This window comes from Oncorhynchus mykiss, chromosome 3 (assembly GCF_057628025.1).
Source record: "Oncorhynchus mykiss isolate SJ-2025 chromosome 3, ASM5762802v1, whole genome shotgun sequence".
Lineage (NCBI taxonomy): Eukaryota > Metazoa > Chordata > Actinopteri > Salmoniformes > Salmonidae > Oncorhynchus > Oncorhynchus mykiss.
Window position 1 is genome coordinate 61,584,484 of NC_143024.1, and position 24,061 is coordinate 61,608,544.

General features: G+C 40.3%; 3 protein-coding genes and 1 pseudogene across 12 annotated transcripts in view; 2 read left to right on the top strand and 2 right to left on the bottom strand.

Annotated features, from left to right (window-relative positions):
* LOC110520118 (obg-like ATPase 1) overlaps positions 1-8,626 on the bottom strand; it is a 47,449-nt gene extending 38,823 nt beyond the window's left edge. The window contains exons 1-5 of one of the 7 annotated variants that reach the window (XM_090229790.1): positions 8,413-8,626; positions 7,839-7,999; positions 4,275-4,363; positions 2,753-2,896; positions 1,713-1,840 (exon numbers count right to left, since the gene is read on the bottom strand). In XM_090229790.1, the coding sequence (XP_090085916.1) occupies positions 1,713-1,719 (7 nt within the window). In that variant the 5' untranslated portion in view covers positions 1,720-1,840; positions 2,753-2,896; positions 4,275-4,363; positions 7,839-7,999; positions 8,413-8,626. Of the gene's footprint in view, positions 1-1,712; positions 1,841-2,752; positions 2,897-4,274; positions 4,367-4,479; positions 4,864-7,838; positions 8,000-8,304 lie in introns of those variants that run through there. The other 6 variants (XM_090229789.1, XM_090229788.1, XM_090229787.1 and 3 more) reach the window with 6 other exon arrangements.
* LOC110520117 (transcription factor Sp9) lies at positions 8,559-11,276 on the top strand. The gene is made up of 2 exons (XM_021597189.3): positions 8,559-8,734; positions 9,295-11,276. Exons 1-2 carry the CDS (start codon positions 8,714-8,716, stop codon positions 10,579-10,581), a joined length of 1,308 nt encoding a protein of 435 aa, XP_021452864.1. The 5' UTR covers positions 8,559-8,713; the 3' UTR covers positions 10,582-11,276.
* A 2,267-nt stretch (positions 11,277-13,543) lies between these two features.
* On the bottom strand, positions 13,544-18,065 carry LOC110520119 (corepressor of RBPJ and splicing regulator). 4 transcript variants are annotated; one of them, XM_090229792.1, is made up of 7 exons: positions 17,867-18,065; positions 17,067-17,139; positions 16,768-16,820; positions 16,193-16,294; positions 15,415-15,521; positions 14,940-15,025; positions 13,544-14,804 (listed from the first exon to the last, which is right to left on the bottom strand). In XM_090229792.1, the coding sequence occupies exons 5-7, from the start codon at positions 15,511-15,513 to the stop codon at positions 14,711-14,713; spliced, it is 279 nt and encodes a 92-aa protein (XP_090085918.1). In that variant the 5' UTR covers positions 15,514-15,521; positions 16,193-16,294; positions 16,768-16,820; positions 17,067-17,139; positions 17,867-18,065; the 3' UTR covers positions 13,544-14,710. The 4 variants fall into 4 exon arrangements, with proteins under 4 accessions (XP_090085918.1, XP_090085917.1, XP_090085920.1 ...); XM_090229791.1 differs by lacking the exon at positions 16,193-16,294; XM_090229794.1 differs by lacking the exon at positions 16,193-16,294 and having other exon boundaries at positions 17,919-18,050.
* LOC110504188 (secernin-3-like) lies at positions 16,542-20,602 on the top strand (annotated as a pseudogene).
* Positions 20,603-24,061: the final 3,459 nt, after the last annotated feature.

Below are 24,061 nucleotides of genomic sequence, written 5' to 3' on the forward strand. Positions count from 1 at the left end.
AAGCTCAACAGTTGTTTCTAATGTTTGGTATAGTCAGTGTATATTTCCACACTATGAGGTTAGAATAATACTGTGAAAATGTGAAAATGATGATAATGCCCTTTTAGTGTAAGAGCTGGTTGAAAAGACAGCCTGCCATTTCAGTCTGTTTTGGCCTGCCTAAGGGGTATCCTACATACCTGGTTTGAGGAGTTAGCGAGGTAACTTTGGTCAACTCTGAGTTCAACTCGGGATAACCAGTCATACGAAAGTGGCGCTCACCTTTTAGTCAGCTAAATTTCTATGGCAATGAATCCTTCAGAACTAACCTGCTCCGGGGCAGGCTAACTCACAGCTAACTCCCCTCACCCTAAATGAAATGACTGAGCCGCGAGTTGAGGACCAATGAAATCAGATTCCCTCCCTCTTGCAAAGATTGCGTCATCATCCCCTTCCTTTGAGGAAGACGGCTGATTCAATATTTTATTAATCAAATGTTTTTTTGTGTGTTAGGTATTTTACTATTTTCTAACACATTATTTAGCAATGGCAAAATGCATTTGAAATGTAAAACTTTTGCATGACTTAATAACATTATTTTATCGATAGGAGTGGGATGAAAGTAGCTCATGTATTGATAAGCACATCAAAGATGGCATTAACTATAAGTAATAAAATAAAGATGGCACTTCTAAAAGCCTATTTCACACCACAGCCTGCTGAATTTGCAAGATACATTTTCCTTCATTTTGATTTTGGCACAAGTGAAAATGTGGCACTGACTTGCCCATGGGTTGACGGTTTCAACAATGTCTCAATGAAGAGTTCGGTGTTCGAACAGCGACATGCACGCACAGCTACAAGCCTCCCAGGGTTAGCGGCAGGCGGACAAGCAATATCCACCATTGTAGTACGTACTGTAGTTCGGATGAATCCTGAGCTGGAATGTGATGCTAACTGAAGCTGGTTAGCTTTAGAAAATGTTTGCTTCGCAGGATACCCCTCTGGTGACATCTCCAGGCGGTAAATTAGTTAATCGACCAATAAGAAATAGAGTTCCAAACCTCTCTGCCAATAACAGCTAGTTTTTATTTTACAATCCTAGCTAAATTCTTGCTTGAGAAATTGCTCTTTGCTGAGAAGCTATTTTTGTTTATTTTTGACCATTTTAGTTGAAAACAATCACAGTAAGTAAATTAATTGTTACCCAGAAATGATTTGATATTGAGATGAAAACGGCTGCATTGTACCTTTAACCTTACTGTATTTTTGCCATATAGGCTACTTACAGTTCTTGTGCTCAACCATAATCAACTGTGACATTTCGGGATCAAGTTACAATAATCTGTGGTCACAGGAAGCCACTAAAGACATCCCTCTGAGTCAAGTTGTATTTCCCAACCTCAGAGCATGCTACCGATTGTGTGCAGTGAGTCTCCCAAACCAGACACGGCTCCTTTCATTCCCTTTCCTCCGATTCCAATTCAGGGAAAAACTCTTTATAGGAATGTGAGTTTTGGGTCTGGCTTCACCTGCACTATCCCTGAATTTTGTGTTTATCTTGGAACCAAGCAGACAGAACAATATAGGCCTCGGTAGAAAAGCTCTGTCAACAACATACTACAGGGAGGTATGAAATACATTTTCAGTAATTCTTCTCTTTAACCAGATGAAAAGCGGGTCATTTTACAAAGTAATATGCAGTGTGCTATAGTCTGACAGGTTGGACTCACGTGTCATGTGGAAGATGCCATCGCAGGCACTGATGTGGGACAGGAAGGCGTTGCCCAGACCCTGGCCAGCGTGAGCTCCCTTCACCAGTCCTGCTATGTCTACCACGTTCAGGAAGGCCGGCACCTTGCTGCAGAACAGGCAGTGGAAAGGAAACAGGGGTTATATAAGTCAGCTAATGTCTAAAGTCTAATATAATAAAATACAGAGACAAGCCCACAGCTTGTGAATCAGTCTTTCTTACGTTTTTGGATATGGATCAACACTACCAGGGTAGATTCTTGGTGGTCAAACAGTTTCTAAGATTTCTATGAAAAATACACAACATACATAAAAATAATATGTTTTTTTCCCTCTCTCTGGCTACTGGGTATTAGTTATCTGTCAGAGTAAGTGGTAGCCCTTGAGCCTCGGCTCTATGAGCCTTCCCACTCAATGTGGATACATGAGAATAAAACCCAGCAGAACCCTGTACACTAAGACTGGTTCTACACCTCGCAATTATACTTCTACTACAACAACAGAGGTAGTGGTACCATGCCTTGATTTCATCATCAGGCACCTATACTCTGGAATGTATGGTTGGAGACACAAGAGCTATGACTAAAGGGTGATGGTGTGTGTGTCATACTGCTCATGGAAAAGTCATAGCAGAGTCATAATGAAACGTTTCACATTGCTCAGTGCTGAACATGTTATATTGCACTACCGTCAACCCCGGAGACAGAGAGACATTGGTTCAGTGCTGTGATTCATGACTTTCTCACATTAAACCAATAGGCTGGTCTAACCTCGCTCATAATGACATATGATAGCCAGCTACTGACACATAAATGCTATGGCTTCTTACTTAAAAAATAATAATAAATAACATGAAAAACTGCAGTTATCATATGTATGGTAAAGGACTGGCAACTCAATGTCAACAACATTTCTGTATCTTCTCACGTCGCTGTAGTGTATACTTGCAGTGGCCTATACATATTTGGCAGAGATCCCAAGTCTGAAGTGTGAATAATACGTGAACAGTGAGACCCCATACCTGACAGGCTTGTGGAATTGGCACAGGAAATCGTAGCGCTCATCTGGAATGGGCACTCTGCTTTCATTTGGGTCAATGGTGCAGAAGGGGAAATTCTCAGCTGCAGCTTGACTCTTTGTCAGTACGTTGAAAAAGGTTGACTTCCTAGAAATAAAAACAGCACAGAGGTCAACGCATCCCAGAAACTGTTGGTGGATCCTGATGGGTTGAGAGTATGATGTTGGTTTATTCAAAGACCTCAGCAAAGCCTGCAAGGCAGAGAGACCATTTCATTCTCCACTATGACAAAGAAGTCAATCTAATATATTGAACATTTGATCTTCAGAATCATAAATGGCCTGATTGTGAAACACTAAGCCCAATTACAAGGTCAGATAATCCCATAATAGATCAATTGTGCTTGGAATCCAGGGGACAATTACGTTCCTGACAGATCTGAGCTGTTGAACGGGTACAGCCAAACATAGCCCCATGTCGTGCTCACTGAGCGATTTCTGTTCCACAGCACAAGCACCTCAAGAGTGCTTCAGGTTGCACTGACTACTCAATGAATGCAAGTGTAATAATGGCAAGGCAGTTAAATATAATCCTGGACGTTTCTATCTTTATCCCCTCACCTGGTGCGCTCCACATTTCAAGGATTGGTTGGTTTAGACTCCAAAACCGACAGGACAGGAATTGCCCGGATATTGCTGTGATACAGCATGGATTCATCTTATAATCGCAGGATTGTTCCGTTATCATATATTCCAAGGATGTTTTAGATCACCCTCAGAAATACACAATCGGCTTTAGATTTACATTTGTTATTCTGCCTACAGTGGTGGACAAAAAACATGTCACTTCAATCAGCTCTCATGGTGCTATTCATCAGCCCGTCACAGTGCATGAGGCCAGGTCAACAGCAGTGGGGGCTAGGCAGGGTGGGGAGCAGGGTGAGGACAGTGATCATGTTGAAGCCACATGCCTGCTATTATTTCATACGGGAGAAATGATCTCCAAAGAACACTCATGCTACCATCCTGATCCCTGTACAGTGTAAATGACAGGAAATAGCAGAAGACCATAGTGTGAGAGCTGTTGCTGCTTGGTAGGCTTTCGGATTATACACCATGGTATCGTTTGTTGTATGTCTTTATCGGAGTTGGATCTTATACTTCCCATGTATCAATCCAAAGAATTTTGTGTCTGTTTGTTCTAATCTTTTACGTTTAAGAGTGAGTCAATATTCGGAATTATTGAATGACATTAGGCAAATAAAATTACTGGTGCAGGGTTTGCGACCTTTAGGTTCACGTGTACAGTGAAATGCGTGCACTCCATGACCTGTGTCCACTAGTCTAGTAAAAGCCTAATGGCGTGTGGCCTGTAATGAACTAGTCAATGAATGACCAGAATACCTTTACACTGGCTGATGGGAGCCATATGAATACATTTAGTACTGTACTTAAAAATGCATAGGCCATGTTGTTAAGCAGTCAAATGTATATTTCCAGTTTACATGTAACGACTATAGACATACCCTACATTGGGCAATCCGACGATTCCTATTTTCAAAGAAGTCCCAAACCGTCCAATCAGTGGTGGTGGCTGCTGTCCATCACCTCCCTTCTGCTAATAAAAACAATGTGTCAATGTCCATAGCGAGTCAGACCTCGTGGCGTTATGTAAATCGAGGCTACACATTCAGCTTTGGCCTGAGCTACTATAGTATACACAAAACACACCTTCTTGGGAGCCATGTCCTTTTCTTCAGTTTTCACTGCCTACTAAATCTACTCACAACTTAGAGTGAAAAAAACCCATATATTGCTGGTAATGTAAGCTCTGTAAAAGAAGCTAATAGCGGTCTAGCTAATAGCAAGTTCAGTCGACCTCACTCACACTGGCTAACGCCTCATCCTTAAACTAGGACATGCGTCTGACTGAAATGAAAGATGACACTGGTAGCTGACCCATGTTTCTAAATTTAGCAGACACTTGTTAATGTTAGGCCTACTGTACTTGTGAGCTGAGCCAAGCTTCACCACAGAACATAGACAACATATGTACAAGCCAATATCGGTAACTTTAGGAGTTATTACAGGAGCCTATCCAAGTGTCAGGCATGTAACCAAAATGACAGTCCCTCACGCACAATATGACAGTGGCAGGGAGTGCTGGTTAGTCTGCACCTCTTATCAGGGAGGGTTAAATCAGTGCAAGTAAGCAGCTGTGGGACTATAGTGCCTTTAACAAGGCGAACAGGGGCAGAGCGGCCATCTGGCATTTCGGGCAAATACCAGATGTGCTAGTCCATTTTGTGGGGACCTCAAGGAAAAAAATGGGCTGGTGTGTTTGACATGTCAGGGCCGATTTCTGGTTCCATTCTGCCCCTGAAGGTGAATCTTCTAGGCTACTCCTTGCAACAGACTGGTTTGTCGCTTTGGTTTATCTCCCTCCCCAATAAAATTATATTTCATACTGAACAGGAATATGATTCTATATCTTCCTGTTATGCACCATTATATAGTGAATACAAGTCTTCCCGCATTTGTTTGTTTTTTTACTCCCTTGACAACCAGAAAAATCACAAACATCGGATGCAAAATGTAAAAGGTGTCCAACAATACTTACTGTGCAAGAGCCGGGCAGACACGGTTGAGAAACAGGTTGAATACTGTACATTGACAATTAATGGAAAACAGCATGGCATGCAAGTCTTTGCACACGCAAAATAGACTCACGTCGATGATCTCGTGCGTTAGTCTACAAATCGTATAGAAAGAGATGTGTTATAGATTTTACAATATACAAAAAACGCGAGTTTATGATAAAATATTGTTTTCTATCTTAGAGGCTACCAATCACCATGACCCAAACAAGCATGTAGGCTAGGCCGAGTTGATTTAACATTTCTGTCGGATTTAGTAGACTATCATACACCTGTTTTCAGATAATGACATCAATTAACATATAAAACTACTTAGAATTGAAGCATGGCATCATTGCCCCTAAATTGTTTCCCCTCTTGGACAGAAACAGGTGTAGGCCTGTGGACCTTCGCCACTCTCGACCATGAGATTAAACCGATTAGTTAGTTAATTGTCCACAAATAAACTTTCCTCAAAACCAAAGCAAATTAATCCCTGCAGGGACCAACCAGAAAATTTGGTCTAATCCAGCACCCTGAGTCGTTTAACATGCAGAAAACGAGCCTCTAATAATCTTGATTTGAAGCAAGTCAAAGGCCTTTTGTATCAAGAGTTTAAATGAATAGGTTTGTATTAATCATTTATCTTTTGTCGTTGAACGCCTTGATGGATGCACCGTCACTTAGCCTCACCACAATAGATGCACAGCGTTTTGTTCTACCAAATAAATCATTCTCATTGTTTAAGGTACATTGATCAATCTAATGACTTGTAATAGGCTCCTAATTGCCACAGAAAAGTGCTCTCGGGTGGAGTCCTGCATGCGAGATTCAACTCCAAATTCCCACTTGAATGACACTGTTCAAATATTTTTAATGACAATATTTCGTCAAGGATGCTGGCATTGGGTAGGCCTACTACCAACTATTACGCAGGCTATCACATTGTTATTATGGTAGGCCCACATGATGAAATTCCAATTTACAATGGCATTCAAAAAGACTAAAAAGTCAACACAATTGAAAATGAGTATAGGCAATCATATGTGAACCAACACCTGTCATTTTGAAAGATAATCTAATCCTAATTGTTTTCGTGTTCTTTTGTTACTAAAGTTTTTGTTCGTTATACATTTCCTTACTTATTTTATTTCCAGAAGTGTTTCATCAATTAGTTAGATGTTGAATAATGTGGGGATAAACACTAATTAAAAACGAGCACTCCATCGAGGGCCTTATCTTCGCCTTGTTCATTGATAAATCCTTTATCTTTATTTTCGAACCATTAAATATAAATAAAACACGAAGAGACAGATAATACCAGAATACCATTATACATAGCAAAATAAAACAATACAAATCAACAATGAATGACACGGTCCTCATTTTAACCAAAGGTGCATTACACTACAAAACATTTAGAACTGTATTTTTTTTTTTAAAGAAAAGACAAATATAAAATAATGATTACACGCTCACACACTCTCGCTGTTCGAGACACTTTGGCATTGCAATCAAATTTGTTAATGCACAATCGACATTTAATAGTGCTAATAGCACACCACTAAAATTGCAATGATTGCAAAAATGAAGCACTTTTCTTGGCTCCGTTCGTTGGATTTGATGAAATTGTTTTATATTCGCCGCTCAAAAGGTGGGGAATTAAAGCAGAGGAAGCCTTTGAACAAATTGCGCTTGGTTGACTGGCAGCATTCAAGCTCAATAATGGTGCATTATTCGCTCGTTTTGAATACTGTAATACACAGCTTTTGGCGAAGCCTTTCTATGGAAAATTGCTTTACCTTTTTAAGGGATGAAGAGTCACACCAAAGCAGGCCATTGTTACATTATGTCATTACCCCTAAATGTTTTACAAGCTGTGAAACACGTTGACATATATTGCATTGTGATCTTTATAAATTCCAGAGGAAGAAAACAATATATAGTAATTTGGCGAAAGAAAAAGTTAATGTTGATGCGCTCCACATGTTTTTTCAATGGTTCAATTGTATCTCCAAACGTTATAATTCAGTTGGCCTAAATCTTTAGTGTGGAATGCTCTATGGTTTCATTGTGCCATATTAAATCAGCCTGCATCGTTGAATGAAATGCATTCGCCAGGCTGACATGAGGGAAACAACATCTCGTGAATATTATGACTACAATATTTTTCAAATATTTTTAGTTTCCAGGCTGTAGCACTTAGAACACCAACCACTCATCGAGTTAATTGTCACTTTTTAATTAACCGAAAAGCCCCACTGTACAGCCTCAACACACGCGCGTAAATTGGCACAGACAGGCAGGGGGACGGGCGCGAGCGCACTCCACGCACACACGCGCGCACACACACAGATTAAAAACAAGTCCCCAATAGCCTCTTAAACGCACACATGGCAACACCGCTTGAGCCTATGGAAACTTTTAAGATAATTCACCTGTTGTATGACATACCTTGTATTGTAAGCGTCTTCACTTTAGTCAGCCATTGTTTATTGATAATGGGTCCGTTTATTGCACTTCTGGCCCCCTGGTGAGTGCATGGGAACTTCTGCTTAACTTCATGGATGGTGTAAGCAAGCACATGCCCTGCGCCTATGAAGACGTTTCCATTCCTGAAAGTGCATGACATCCTTAGTTTAAAAAAAATATGAAGGCACCGCAATTCGTAAATATATATATTTTTTTAAATAATCACCAATCCCCTCATGTTATGACATGAAACATAAAACAATTTGGGACTCCACGAGGGATAAAAGCAGAGGCAGCTATACATCCGAACATTATATTTTACAATTATGTCTATATAGGCCTAGAGAAACAAAGAACCTGCAGTTGAAAAAAATAACAATTGGTCAGAAAGCTTTCTGAAATGCAACATAAACAAAATACCTCTAAATAAATCATATAAAATTCTTACCTCTTGCAGAGAACTAGCTTAAACCAAAATGATCTCGATTCTACAATAAAGAGCACATTGAGCCTTGATGGGAGAATACATAACATGTATAAAAATACCAAATCGTACCTTGCTTGACAGTCAAATCCGCACAAGAGTTATTGATTGACATGAAGCTTTAGCGTTTCTGTCCTTGGTCGAATCTCTCATTGGCTGACGTCGTCCTCTTGCCAAGAATCCAGCGCTTAGATTGGCTGCTTGCTCTTGCCAGCTGTACTTCAAAGAACGCGCTCTCTACAACTAGGTAGTGTAGGAGCTCCGAGCCAAGAGTGAAATCGTGTGACTACGGAAAAGCAAAGTGTCTGAGTCGAATTGGAAAAGTACACTATTGCAGAATTGTGACCAATTCAACATAGCAAAGACCCTGGATATGGCTACGTCTATACTTGGGGTAAGCCGACAAAAAATATATTGGTTTTCATGTGTGAAGTAGGCTTTATACTTTCACACTTACTAAATTGTATAGGCTACTTTTCGGTCATTGTTCTCTTATCGTTGAGCTTTGTTGTTACTGTAGGTATTGAAAGTGCTTGTTTAGATGTTGTAATTTTCCTCAATCAAAATAATTTTTGTTTTTGCCAACTTTCATAATAGGCTAGCCACATGCGCAAACTTTCGAGACCTGCAGTAAACTCTCTACTGAGTGACATTACTGTATTTCCTCCATGATTGTGTCTGTTTATTAGGTTCGGTGGATATTTAGTTCACATTTCGATACATTCATTATGAATTAACATTTTCACTAAATGTATGTTTGAATCCAATACGGTAAATAATTGTGCCGCCTATGCACTAATTGCTATCCAAACAAGCACAACAACCGAACGGTTGGACGACCACATAGGCAGACGCAAATTATACTTCTAGCAAATGCATGCATCTTATTTACAGAAAGAAAATGGTAAATGTTGCTTGCAATGTTCTAAAGTACAGTGTTTTATCTCTCTGCAGGAAGAACCACGATTTGGAACTACACCTCTAGCTATGCTGGCTGCTACTTGTAACAAAATTGGCAATACCAGTCCCCTTACCACTCTACCTGATTCCAGTGCTTTTTCAAAAGGCGGATTTCATCCTTGGAAAAGATCCTCCTCTAGTTGCAACTTGGGATCCAGTCTCCCTGGATTCACTGTAGCAACAAGCCGCGGATCGACCGGACTAACATCAACTACTGGCACAGGCAACAGCGCGTTCTGCTTAGCCTCGACCTCCCCGACCACATCTGCGTTTTCCACAGAGTACAGCAGTCTGTTTTCCAACTCAGCAAGCATTTCGTCTCAAGAGTCTGGGCAATCAGCCTTCATTTCCAAAGTCCACACATCAGCAGAAACCTTGTACCCGAGGGTAGGGATGGCACATCCGTATGAGTCGTGGTACAAGTCTGGTTTCCATTCAACCATCTCGGGCGATGTTACTAATGGGGCGTCCGCGTGGTGGGACGTTCATACCAACCCTGGCTCATGGCTCGAGGTCCAAAACCCTGCAAGCTCGCTGCAGACCTCCCTGCATTCCGGGACCCCCCAAGCCATACACTCTCAGCTCAGTGGCTATAACCCTGACTTCTCCACTTTGACACACTCGGCATTCAGCTCAACCGGTATAAGTCCCACGGCATCGCATCTTCTATCAACCAGCCAACACCTGTTAACACAAGAGGGATTCAAAACAGTCATTCCAACATACACGGACGCCTCTGCCGCCAACGCTATGATTTCAGGTTCCAGTTCTGGTTCCTCAAGGTCATCCAGGAGGTACTCTGGCAGAGCCACGTGCGACTGTCCGAACTGTCAGGAGGCTGAGCGGCTGGGGCCTGCAGGGGCCAGCCTCCGGAGGAAAGGACTTCACAGCTGTCACATTCCAGGCTGCGGTAAGGTGTATGGCAAAACCTCTCACCTTAAAGCCCATTTGAGATGGCATACTGGCGAGCGGCCATTTGTCTGCAATTGGCTTTTTTGTGGCAAAAGATTTACAAGATCAGATGAACTTCAGAGACACCTCCGTACCCACACCGGCGAGAAAAGGTTTGCTTGCCCAGTATGCAACAAGCGCTTTATGAGGAGCGACCATTTGAGCAAGCACATTAAAACCCACACTGCCGGTGGTGGTGAAGGCAAAAAGGGAAGCGACAGTGACACCGACACCAGTAACCTGGAGACCCCCAGGTCCGAGTCCCCAGAACTAATTTTAGACGGGGTAAACCCCAGAATCAAGGATCCATCTCCTCATGACGAGCACTGAATGGCTGTTATTTGAATGACCTTGAAACTAACTTTATAAAGCAAATGACCAGTAGGTTATCAAAACTGGTACATGTATTAAAACGGGTCTGGGTTTGAGAGATAGTATTGGAGGAAAATACGATTTTACGCAAAGCATTTGAAAACAAAAAAATAATTCAAACTTAACACCATATTGATTATGTTCAACTCGTTATTCACCATCAAACGAAAAGCAGAATTATTCTATTATTATGTGAAAATGACATAACTAGCTGTCAACTTAAAAATGAACCGCGGGGTACTTTTTACGATCAGTGCTTAAAAGGGGCGAGCTAACCCAAATGAACTTGGTTGGCCCATGTGAGTCGCCATCATATTGTACATATTGACAACAAACAATGTGTTATTTTCATGTAAATGTAAATTATGATTGTTTTATTCGTGTTTGGGATCCTGAAATTCAGGGAGTTTACTTTCAACGCACTTTGTGGATATGTATGTACACAGCTTTTTAAATTCAGTTAACCATTTCATTTCTTTGCTAAAAAAATATATAAATGTTTACTTGTATAAAGTCACACGTATAAGACTTTCATTTTGTCATAATTAAAACGATCTAAAATCTGAGGCAGCATTCGTGTGATGGGAATGTTTCACTGTATTGGGTCCCATACTTGTTTTCATTATGCGAAATGAAAATAAATTATGAACCAAGGTATTTTATGTGATGGTATAAATGGTAAAAATGAACGATTGCCAAACGTAAAATGTAGATAGGCAAGAGTGTTCCTTTACATAAAATCAATCATACATTGCTGATATAGGCAATCGCACATTGACGTGCATTCTCTCTGAGGAATAAATCAATAGTTAATGCCCCGGAAAAGACATTTCATGCCCAAATGAAAATCTTGTTAAATGGTATTAATTATGACTTGGAGCACATCGCAACCCCATGTGTCTTGTATTTGCGATTAGGGATTCGTGTCTTATCAAATATCTAATTAATCTCCGAGACATCATTTGTTCAGCTTTACTTTATCTGGGGGCTTCCAGGGGGTTTTGATGACAAAGGCCCCCTGAATATTTATTTTAATTGTCCAAATTAACTGCTTTAATTTGCATGTCAAACGGAAAGATGGCAGTCCAAGAATAAGGATAAAGCATCTCTAAGCTTTCCTTGAAACTCTACACTTGATTTGATGTTATGGGAACTGTTTCTAAACTTTTGAAAAGGAAAAGGGGTAAAAAGCCATATGCAAATGATGAAATTGAAATGCTCTTGTCGCGGCGCAGTCAAATGGTTCCTGCATGTTATTTGAATATCAGTGGCCCCGTATTGAAAGGGTTCAAGGATGCTCTCTGACTTCTTTGTGCTTACCCAGTGCAGCGTCCGATCTCAAAGAAAAACCCGGGGAATAATTACAGCGTGAGCCCAGGCCTGGGAATATGTTAGGGACAGGCATCTCATCTAGATAACCTCTTTCTGAAGAGGAAGTTCAATTGACCAATAGAGAAATTATTTTCATTTCCTTTTGTGTGGCTGGCTTTGAGATCACGAAAATAACGATAAAAAAATAAAATGTAAATTTTTCTATTAACCACGAATTCGAGTTTAAAAATAAACAGCTTAGAAAAGACAACGTATTATAGCCTATATTTGGCATTTAATAAAAATGTGAACTTTTAAATGAAGTCTACAGGCAAAATAAAACAGGCCTATTCAATAGGCTATTATTATATAACTGAACATTCATGATAAATTAATACAACCTTCAGTTAAGTGTATTGTGGTTTATTTGCACTGATTTTATGTTCTTTTTTTTTCTTCAGAAAAAAAATGTTTGTTATTTTGCCGCATAGGCACACTAAGTAAATTACAGTTTTCTTGTGGGCAAATGTATTTTCATTACACTTTAGTGAATTTGAAATTCGATCCATTTTCATAACCACGGAAATAAGTATTAAGCTATTAATTCATGAGCATAGTTTGCTATTTTATGGCTACAAAAGGGCGTTAAATTCAACACGAGTTAAGGTGAGTCAAAATGCTTCGGGAAGAGAGACGCTTGGGATTGCGGACAGTAAAGTGCTGCCATTTATCGCTTTGTTACTTTTCCATGAAATGCCCTCTCGCTGAGCATTAGGCAGAAGTCATCTTTGTTTTCAAGCCACAATAAAAGAGAGATCAAAGAGAACCAGTGCGACTTTACGGGACACGGGAAAACATCTCACTGCTCAAGGCCTCGGGCGACTCTCCTCTTGTCTCCAGGATTTAAAAAAAAATGTCATCGCTCACTATGGAAGGTCACAAAAAAATACTTGTATCGTGATAATGATAAAATAACAATTAATCAAACAAATTGGCATAGGTCTACAGTATGTAGGTGCACACCTCGGGGCATCATTGCAAAAGGTTACATGGTCTGTCTATACAGAACATACACATTTGAAGCGACTGAAATAAAATGAAACATGTAAGAAATTCATTTTCCTGATCAGGAATTCTTAACAAATCATATCGACGCAGGAGTTGTTATTTCTTTGCCATAAAATATATGTCTCCAAAACAAATAGGAACTCGACCTCATCGTTTCTTCTGTTTCGTCCATCATGATGATAATGTCATGCAAGTATGCAACAAGTAATCAATCTCTAAAGGCCGATAGGCGCGCAATGTTGCGTAAAACATGCACTGGGTTTTGCAGAAAGAGGAAAGTTTCATGCATTGATCTCGAGTCTGAATTAAGTATTCAGTATTAAATATTTGAAACAAACTTGATGTCTCCACACTAATCACTTACGCAGGCCTAATCTTATGCATCGCATAATGAACAATCATAGATTGATTGTCATTAGTCAACCATGCTCCCGTTTAGGCCACTTCCAGAAGACCACTTTGAAACAAGCCTACATAATTAAGCTAGACTTGTAACACATGTAATGAAGAACAGTCACAACCATGTGAGCACAGTTCACTATTTTTAAAATTCGAGTTGCAAATAATATTTTTTATTAGAATTCTGAAGAGGGTTTTCTGGACTAAAGTGACAACCATCAATAAAAGTGCATGCAAGACATGCATTTGTTCAATAATCTGACAAATGAAAAATATTTCTGTGGTTCAAGTTATTTTAGGTCTACTGCTGCCCTCTAGTGGATGAAAATAAGAACTATTTGAGGAGCAGGGGTGTAATCACTAGTCCTAACAGTAGCAAAATGGAACATTTTGAACAGTTTCTATTGGTCAAATTCAGGTAGGCCCCTCCCGGTTTCATTCAGTTTGCTTCTGCTCAACATTTTGCAACATAATCGGCATAATGAATACACCCCTGCACTCATTTGACCGTAGCAGCCAACTAGCATGCAACACCAAAACATGGTGTTACTAAAACTTGGTTTCTATGTGTTTGTTTAATAAGTGGGCCCACCAAGAAAAATGTACATATTAACAATAGCATCATAAAATCGTCAAAACGTGTCAAAAATGTTTACATCAGTAAAATAAAATGGTATCACTGGCCCACTTTGTAAGATTGTCCACTCTCACAGTTCAGTGCTTTCTCTCAGCTCTCCCTCTGGCTCTTTTCTCATTCTCCCTCCCTCTGCTCCTGCTCCTCCCTCTGCCTCCCCCCTCTCTCCCTCCCTCCATCTAGGAACCTTGTCTTTATATCCCTCTCCTTCTGCTTCTGTCTGGGTCAGGCTGGGAGCTGCTGCTGGTTCTCTGCCTTTCCCTGCTGTCGTGTCTCATCTCTACTGTTTCTTTCTCCTCTCTGGTATCATCTTTGTGATGTTTCTGTCTGGAGGTTGGGCCTGGTCTTACTCTAGACTCATCCATCACTCTCAGTGTTGTCATCACGACAGGAGTCCTTTCTCTTGCCTTTCTTCTTTCTCTTCTGACTCTTAGTCACTGCTGCTACTTTCACTGAAGCTGTCAGTCAGTCACTGCTGCTACTTTCACTGGAGCTGTCAGTCAGTCACAGCTGCTACTTTCACTGGAGCTGTCAGTCAGTCACTGCTTCTACTTTCACTGGAGCTGTCAGTCAGTCACTGCTGCTACTTTCACTGGAGCTGTCAGTCAGTCACTGCTGCTACTTTCACTGGAGCTGTCAGTCAGTCACTGCTGCTACTTTCACTGGAGCTGTCAGTCAGTCACTGCTACTACTTTCACTGGAGCTGTCACTACTATCACGGTCCTTCTTCTGATTTCCTTCACTCTTCTTTTGTAGACGATCAAGTTTCCTTTAAAATGAAAACAATTTGTCATATTAGTAGTTCATGTTTATTTTTTTTTGCAAGAATCATCTTTTGTCTTATTTTACAATAAGCATATTATATTCAAAACAACTAAACGTATGAATGGTGGTGCTCTCCTACCTGAGGAGCTTCTCTTTCTGTTTAGTGGTCAACGACTTCAGGAATTCAACCTCAGGATCCTCCTCTTCTTCATTGACAACGTACTCCTACAGCATAAAAACAATTCATAATAAATCAAACAATGAACATTTTAAAAAGCATGCATCAAACGCTAACAAAACATGAATAAAGACGTCACAAATGGTTAGAAGTGAAGCAAGTAAGAGCAGAATAACCTCTGTTGATTTCTGTTTGAGGGGAGATTATTGGGGGGGGGGTTAAACTATATACTGCTACATCTGGTGTTGCAACACTCCTATAATTTTAGCAGTTAGTCTCATCACATCTGCCCAATTGACTAAACTTGCAGCGACTGGAAGAGCTCTGTGGTTTACTCTGATAATTGGCCATTTTGCAGCAATCACATTTAGACCGGGGATCTGCCATGGATATTGTTGTCTTTTTCTTCATGCGGGGAAGAAGAACAGAAGATTACCTGCGATGGATCACAAACAGTAGAATTTCTTCCAAGGACACATTTCTTCAGGGCAAACCCACTGTTTCGCATCTCTGCCATTAACTCGGAGGGGTGCATCGACGGACCTGTTAACACAAATCACAGCCTCAAAGTCCCATTGACGCCTGTCCACATCCGCCACTGCTTCCACAGTGGGGAATACAGGGCCGGCTTTGTTAATAGAAAGGGACACCAAATCAACTCACTCATCTTCAGGCTGAGCAAATCATACAATATCATTCTCCCAAAGCAGTGGTTAGGGGAATCAGAATACACAATAAATGCATTTTTCTCCCAGCACAGGAGGGTCTCCATTATCGCCCTCCACCATCAACTCCATGCGCAGGACTCTCCCTCTGTAAACATTACTTTACTACTTCACTTCCTGATTGTAGGAGTCAGAACCAGCTCCACTCTGGAAGTCTACAGGACACCAGGAGTGATGGCAACTACTGCTACAAGTATAGAGTTACCACAAATATCCAATGTAATACTGAATGCCCATTCTATTGGGACACATTATTATTGCAATTTGTCTGCAATAGCTGCATCATTAGTTCTTTGTTCAAATGATTTCAAAGTCAGTGCAAAAATAAAAAGGAGGATTTTATTGTTGAGAATGAAAATATGAAGAAAAAAAAACTTGATAACATTTAGTTTAAAATAAACCATTAGCTACATCTGTGAACTATTATTTGGAATTACCAGTCAACTTTTTTCCTCTATTCATCCAGGTAGGTCAGATTGTTATTTGTACCTGCTTTCTCTGTGGACGCAGTGCTGGCATTGATCCCAGACAGGCCAAAGAGAGGGTACACTGTCTGTATTCACATGGCCCTATTTGTGACACATGATGCAGCTCACATTGCGCACCGGAGAATCACAGGTCATTAGACTGGACTTAAATCCATTCATTCCATCACTTATAACACCTTCCATACAACCCAAACTGCGACGACGACAAGCAAAGCACATATACTACACCTGCCATAATGTAAATAAACACATCGTTATCCCGAGTTAGATATCATCCTTTGACTTTAGCACCACCAAGTGTCAAATGCCAACACATGTATTTTGTTAATATAACAATATATAGCCTAGCAATGAGGGTAATCACATGTAACAGTAGATTGTCATAAATATGTATGTCATAAGTTAATTCAACACAAATGGGAAAACTGCACAATATTAATTTACGCAGAAGTTTACAAGCCATGACATCCTTGGCATACCTAAAAAATATGAAAGTATCCCCAAATGCAAAGGTAACCTCTAATAGGACTCAAGTCATCTGAATATTTATGTTGATCAACACAATTAGCTACTTACTTCCCTCCAGGGGACGTCTTTTGCCACTCAAACTTGTATTCTGATTCTCCTTCCTGTAAAATAATATCAAAATGTAACATTTTGAACAATAATAAACTAACACATGCCTTTCAGTCTACAACATTTACCAAACTAGCGATGCATCTGTGAACAAGAGAGAGACTCTTATTAAACATTCCACCTCCTTGCGCTCCCCTTCGCAGTAGACTGCAGAGTGTGGGTGGATGGAGTGCAGTCATATGGTTTGATTTGTATTATTCAGTTATGTAAAGATGCAAAACCAAGATGGATGTAGTTACCTTGGTCTGCCCCAGGTGGAGCTTCATACATGAAGTTGAGACCATTCTTCACAGATCATCTCCCACCAACAGCCTATGAGAAAGGTTTTAACAACACAAAAGCCAGACAATGGCTTATATCTGTTATATGATACATTAAAGCTGTGATTTTACACAAGACAAAATATATGGTTGAAGCACGGGACATGCGTTCGCGTTCGGAGGAGGCAGTGTAGCAATCCTAGTTAATTATATTTAAGCAATAAGGCCCGAAGGGGTGTGGTATATGGCCAATATACCACGGCTAAGGGCTGTTCTTATGCAACACGCAAAGCGGAGTACCTGGACACAGCCCTTAGCCGTGGTATATTGGCCATATACCACAAACCCCAGAGGTGCCTTATTGCTTAAATATAATTAACTAGGATTGCTACACTATTATAAAACTGTTTACCAACATAATTAGAGCAGTAAAAGTAAGTGTTTTGTCATACCCAATCAGCATTCAGGGCTCAAACCAACCAGTTTATAATATACATTATTATACCCAACAAGTGGGTTAACCCAGTTTAAATGGCGCGATGCGTTGGGTGTTTGCCTTTTACTCCTGCGACCAGAGTTTGCCTCCGTTCGCTACAATATCTTTCAGTGGGGAAATAATGAGAGACGAAATAAAAAGTCCTATGTAAAGGCACAAATGGAACAATGGAGATAAAATGTATCTGGAACATCTGCAACCAACTGTTAGCTAGCTAAACTAGCTACTATAGATTACTTACTAGTGAGGAGGGCTGGACTAGAACAACTATTTAGCCACCCACCTTTTTATATATTTGACTTCGATGCAGGATGGAAAAACTTTATTGCACTTACAATTAGCAAATTACTTCCCAATGGCTGAAGAACAATTAGTTAGGGGATTAAAAGCGAAATGTTAGCTAGCTCGCGCTGACAAAAACAAAACAACGTGGTTAAAATCTTCTTCCGGATCAGCTATGTGCGTGACCTCTGACGTACTCCAAACAACACTGAAGCGTTCACAACATTCATTAATTGCGCACTTGTGAATTCTGGTAAAAACAAAATAAACTGAAAGTAAAAACGAACGGGGGGACATGTAAAAATTATATTGTCAGTTAAGCAATGTCCAGTGTATGGTCAAGTGTTTGTTTGTGTGGGGCAAAGAGTATGGGAAGAGAGTGCCGAGGACGAGGAGGCCCTTGGCATGGATTTTGTCAAGTGGATATCTGCCACCTGAGCTCCAAAAGTATTGGGATAGTGATTTTTGTTGTTGTTTTGGCTCTGTACTTCAGCACTTTGGGTTTGAAATTATACAATGATAAAGGACAGACTGTCAGATTTAATTTGAGGATATTTTCTTAAATATCGGGTGAACCGTTTAGAAATTACAACACTTTTTGTGCATAGTCCCCCAATTTTAGGGGACCAAAAGTATTGGGGCAAATTGACTTACATGTGTATTAAAGTAGTCAAAAGTTTAGTATTTGGTCCCATATTCATAGCACCCAAAAACTACATCAAGCTTGTGACAACACATTTGTTGGATGCATTTGCTGTTTGTTTTGGTTGTGTTTCAGTTTATTTTGTTCCCAATAGAAAGTAATGGTAAATAATGTATTGTCACTTTTATTTTAAAATAAAAATAGATTATGTTTCTGAACACCTCTACATTTATGTGGATTCTGCCATGATTACGAATAATCCTGAATGAATTGTGAATAATGATGAGTGAGGGAGTTACAGACGAATATCATACCCTCAGGACACAGTAACCTCTTTACCATTACAATATTTTTTTATTTCACCTTTATTTAACCAGGTAAGTTCTCATTTACAACTGCGACCTGACCAAGACAAAGCAAAGCAGTGCAACACAAACAACAACAACAGAGTTACACATGAAACAATAACAGGGGATGTTAGCATTTTTTGGTGGGGGGGGGGGGGGGGTATGGTATTTCTGCATCTGTAACTTTCTGACTCATCATCATTCACGATTCATTCAGGATGATCAGTAATCATGGTTACATCCACATTAATGTAGAAGTGTTTAGAAACATATTCCATTCTTATTTAGAATAAAAGCGACTTCAAAATGCCACAATACATTATTAACCATTCATTTCTATTGGGCACAAAATAATCTGAAACACAACCAAAAGAAACAAACTGCCTGTCTGTAGTTTGCCATTCTACAACTAAGTATTGCTCCGGTATTTGAGAAATTGCATGGAGGAAACCGCATGGAGAACCAGTCTGGCTTTGCCTACCACAATAGCTTCCTCATCTAAGGCAAGACTGATGCCTGGATGATTGAGACGTCTGGGAAGTACTGGGCAGCAGAGAGAGTGGAAGGTTATTAGCTATCAGGGTTTGAGTTTGCTCAACTTGAAAACTTGCAGACTGAGCAATAAGAGTTTTTTGTTGTTGATAATGTTGTATCCTTTATATCGTAATATCTCCAATCAGTACTCAATAACAACCAAGATAGACAAGGAACACCCTGGGAGTATGCCAAGAGCCCAGGCTGGTGGGATGGGAAGGCCCCGTTCAGTTTCACCGAGACGTACTCTTTCATGACTACAGCCAGAATAGAGACCTCTGGCAGCCGTTACTGCGGAGTGCAGAACCTACTGGAGAGAAGCAAAGGTTAGTTGGTTAAATATGAAGATTATGTACGTCTTTAGGTTTCATTGTTTGAGTCAAGCGTAGAAGAATTGAGTTTGAGGAGATCATTTGAAACAGCCTTGAATCCATATAGCTTGCGAACTATTGACAATGAATATGAGTATTTAGGACATAACACTGCTGAGACAGTGATGGATATCCTAAGGGACAAGGAGAGTGGCATCAACATGGAGGGGATTTTCATGGCAACAGGAAGCATGGTGTCTGTCGTACTAACAGCCGGGGGTTGCACAGCATCACTGGAACTCCTGACCCTGAGAGGTACAGTATGGAGCTGGCCACCGCTCACACACCCTACCTAGTCATGTTATTGTACCATCTCAAGTTTATGCAAATGTATGTCAATTAAGGATCCTTTCTCACCCAATAGGTCGATTTTCAAACCTTTTGTCTTTGTGAAAGACATTAAACAGTTAAAGCAGAATAGCTCTCTAGGTTATGGTCCTGATGACACTGTGAAGAAGATACCCTGTTTTCAGAGCAAGCCACATCGCAAACATCCACTGTTTGTCAAACATCAGGTGGTGGTGGTGGCTGCATCATTGATATCACCAAGGTACAAAACCTTTCCAAATCTATACAGTACATCTTAACTCTTTAAAGTTTAAGCGAATATTTGGCTTAATTTTGGATTTGTATTATTTTTAGGATAAAGGAAAGAAGATCGTGCAGAATATGAGAGAGTTAGAAAAAGATGATGGCTGAGATGGAGAAACTGATAAACAACTGGTACTGAAGATCCTACTTCGGTTGGCCACCTGTTTTCTAACTCAATCCAGGAGGAAATGAGTGTTTACAGCAGTGGAGGCTCCTCTGATGAGGAAGGGGAGGACCAATCTCCTCAGTGAATGTCATAAAAATAGTGAAACATTAAGAAAAAACTATACTAAATATATTCACGTCACCAAATAATTGATTAAAACACTGTTTTGCAAAGGTCTACAGTAGTTTCAACAGCACTCAGTGGGGTAGCACCATGGTGTAGCCGGAGGATAGCTAGTTTCTGTTCTCCTTTGGGTACATTGACTTCAATAAAAAACCTAGCAGGCTCATGGTTCTTACCCCCTACCATGGATTTACACAGTAATTATGAAAACCTCTGGAGGACGTCCTCCAACCTATCAGAGCTCTTACAGCATAAACTGACATGTCACCCCATCAAAGGATCAGAGAATCAATCTAGTACCGAACACATAAACTACAGATAGATAGCACTGCAGTGCATAACATCTGGTGAATAGTTGATTCAAAGAGAGAGAAAGACAATAGTTGAACAGTTTTGAACAAATTCATTTCTTAATAAATGAAGATGCAAGCAAGAGAGAGCGAGAGATAGCTACCTATATTTTCATTTACTTAGCCAGCGAATGCAGCTAGCTAGTTTAGCCTACTCAAACAGAGAGGGATGCCATGTTAGCTAGCTGGCTATGGCTATCCAACACTGGAACTTTTCCAACTCAAGGTAAGTGTAAGTGGTGTAACTGCTAAACTGCTTGCTGACAGTACACTGTATGTACTGCATGATTGTAGCGGGTCGACTAACGCATTAGTTCTAGTAGCAATGTTGACTATGACGTTAGCTAACATGGTGACTACAATGTAGGCTGTGTGTAGTGGTTATGATATGAAGGTTTGTCTTTATTTTGCCTGATCACAGACAGCTGATGTGTTGTGTACGGAAGTCCACAAGCAAGGGAAAAGGTGGGAGGTAGAGAGCGCATAGATGCGCATGGCTGCTATAACAGTGAACTGTGTTTGCATGTGATCAGGGGTGTATTCATTCCACTGACAAACTTTTCTTAAATGGAAGCAAAAGGAATGGGATAAACATAACTGTATACAGTTGAAGTCGAAAGTTTAAATACACTTAGGTTGGAATCATTAAAACTTGTTTTTCAACCACTCCACAAATTTCTTATTAACAAACTATAGTTTTGGCAAGTCGGTTAGGACATCTACTTTGTGCATGACACAAGTAATTTTTTCCAACAATTGTTTACAGACAGATTATTTAACTTATAACTCACTGAATCACAATTCCAGTGGGTCAGACATTTACATACACTAAGTTGACTGCCTTTAAACAGCTTGGACAATTCCAGAAAATGTCATGACTTTAGAAGCTTCTGATAGGCTAATTGACATAATTTGAGTCAATCGGAGGTGTACCTGTGGATGTATTTCAAGGCATACCTTCAAACTCAGTGCTTCTTTGCTTGACCCCATGGGAAAATTAAAAAAAATAAGCCAATGCCTCAGAAAACAAATTGTAGACCTCCACAAGTCTGGTTCATCCTTGGGAGCAATTTCCAAATGCCTGAAGGTACCATGTTCATCTGCACAAACAATAGTGCGCAAGTACAAACACCATGGGACCATGCAGCCGTCATACCGCTCAGGAAGGATATGCGTTCTGTCTCCTAGAGTTAAACGTACTTTGGTGCGAAAAGTGCAAATCAATCCCAGAACAACAGCAAAGGACCCTGTGAAGATGCTGGAGGAAACAGGTACAAAAATATCTATATCCACAGTAAAACAAGTCCTATATCGACATAACCTGAAAGGCCAATCAGCAAAGAAGAAGCCACTGCTCCAAAACCACCATAAAAAATGCCAGACTTCGGTTTGTAACTGCACATTGGGACAAAGATCGTACTTTTTGGAGAAATGTCCTCTGGTCTGATTAAACAAAAATAGAATTGTTTGGCCATAATGACCATTGTTATGTTTGGAGGAAAAAGGGGGAGGCTTGCAAGTCGAAGAACACCATCCCAACAGTGGAGCACGGGGGTGGCAGCATCATGTTGTGGGGGTGTTTTGCTGCAGGAGGGACTGGTGCACTTCACAAAATAGATGGTATCATGAGGATGGAAAATGATGTGGATATATTGAAGCAACATCTCAAGACATCAGTTAAAGCTTGGTCGCAAATGGGTCTTCCAAATGGACAATGACCCCAAAATGGCTTAAGGACAACAAAGTCAAGGTATTGGAGTGGCCATCAGAAAGCTCTGACCTCAATCCTATAGAAAATGTGTGGGCAGAACTGAAAAAGTGTGTGCGAGACAGGAGGCCTACAAACCTGACTCAGTTACACCAGCTCTCTCAGGAGGAATGGGCCAAAATTCACCCAACTTATTGTGGGAAGCTTGTGGAAGGCTACCCAAAATGTTTGACCCAAGTTAAACAATTTAAAGACAATGCTACCAAATACTAATTGAGTTGATGCAAACTTCTGACTCACTGAGAATCTGATGAAAGAAATAAAAGCTGAAATAAATCATTCTCGCTACTATTATTCTGACATTTGACATCCTTAAAATAACCTGGTGATCCTAACTGACCTAAGACAGGGAATTTTTACTAGGATTAAATGTCAGGAATTGTGAAAAACTGAGTTCAATGTATTTGGCTAAGGTGTATGTAAACTTCCAACTTCAACTGTATGTCCAATATACAGTGCCTTGCGAAAGTATTCGGCCCCCTTGAACTTTGCAACCTTTTGCCACATTTCAGGCTTCAAACAAAGATATAAAACTTTTTTTTGTGAAGAATCAACAGCAAGTGGGACACAATCATGAAGTGGAACGACATTTATTGGATATTTCAAACTTTTTTAACAAATCAAAAACTGAAAAATTGGGCGTGCAAAATTATTCAGCCCCTTTACTTTCAGTGCAGCAAACTCTCTCCAGAAGTTCAGTGAGGATCTCTGAATGATCCAATGTTGACCTAAATGACTAATGATGATAAATACAATCCACCTGTGTGTAATCAAGTCTCCGTATAAATGCACCTGCACTGTGATAGTCTCAGAGGTCCGTTAAAAGCGCAGAGAGCATCATGAAGAACAAGGAACACACCAGGCAGGTCCGAGAAACTGTTGTGAAGAAGTTTAAAGCCGGATTTGGATACAAAAATATTTCCCAAGCTTTAAACATCCCAAGGAGCACTGTGCAAGCGATAATATTGAAATGGAAGGAGTATCAGACCACTGCAAATCTACCAAGACCTGGCCGTCTCTCAAAACTTTCAGCTCATACAAGGAGAAGACTGATCAGAGATGCAGCCAAGAGGCCCATGATCACTCTGGATGAACTGCAGAGATCTACAGCTGAGGTGGGAGACTCTGTCCATAGGACAACAATCTTTATTGCACAAATCTGGCCTTTATGGAAGAGTGGCAAGAAGAAAGCCATTTCTTAAAGATATCCATAAAAAGTGTCATTTAAAGTTTGCCACAAGCCACCTGGGAGACACACCAAACATGTGGAAGAAGGTGCTCTGGTCAGATGAAACCAAAATTG

What these genes read in the sequence shown, in the direction of transcription:
- LOC110520117 (XM_021597189.3), top strand. Translation starts at nt 8,714, where the DNA reads ATGGCTACGTCTATACTTGGG. An exon ending in TGGCTACGTCTATACTTGGG is followed by an intron (nt 8,735 to 9,294) that starts GTAAGCCGACAA and finishes ATCTCTCTGCAG; the next exon opens with GAAGAACCACGATTTGGAAC.
- LOC110520119 (XM_090229791.1), bottom strand. Translation starts at nt 15,513, where the DNA reads ATGCACCCCTCCGAGTTAATGGCAGAGATGCGAAACAGTGGGTTTGCC. An exon ending in CTGTTTGTGATCCATCGCAG is followed by an intron (nt 15,026 to 15,414) that starts GTAATCTTCTGT and finishes TTTATGCTGTAG; the next exon opens with GAGTACGTTGTCAATGAAGA. An exon ending in CAGAAAGAGAAGCTCCTCAG is followed by an intron (nt 14,805 to 14,939) that starts GTAGGAGAGCAC and finishes TTCATTTTAAAG; the next exon opens with GAAACTTGATCGTCTACAAA.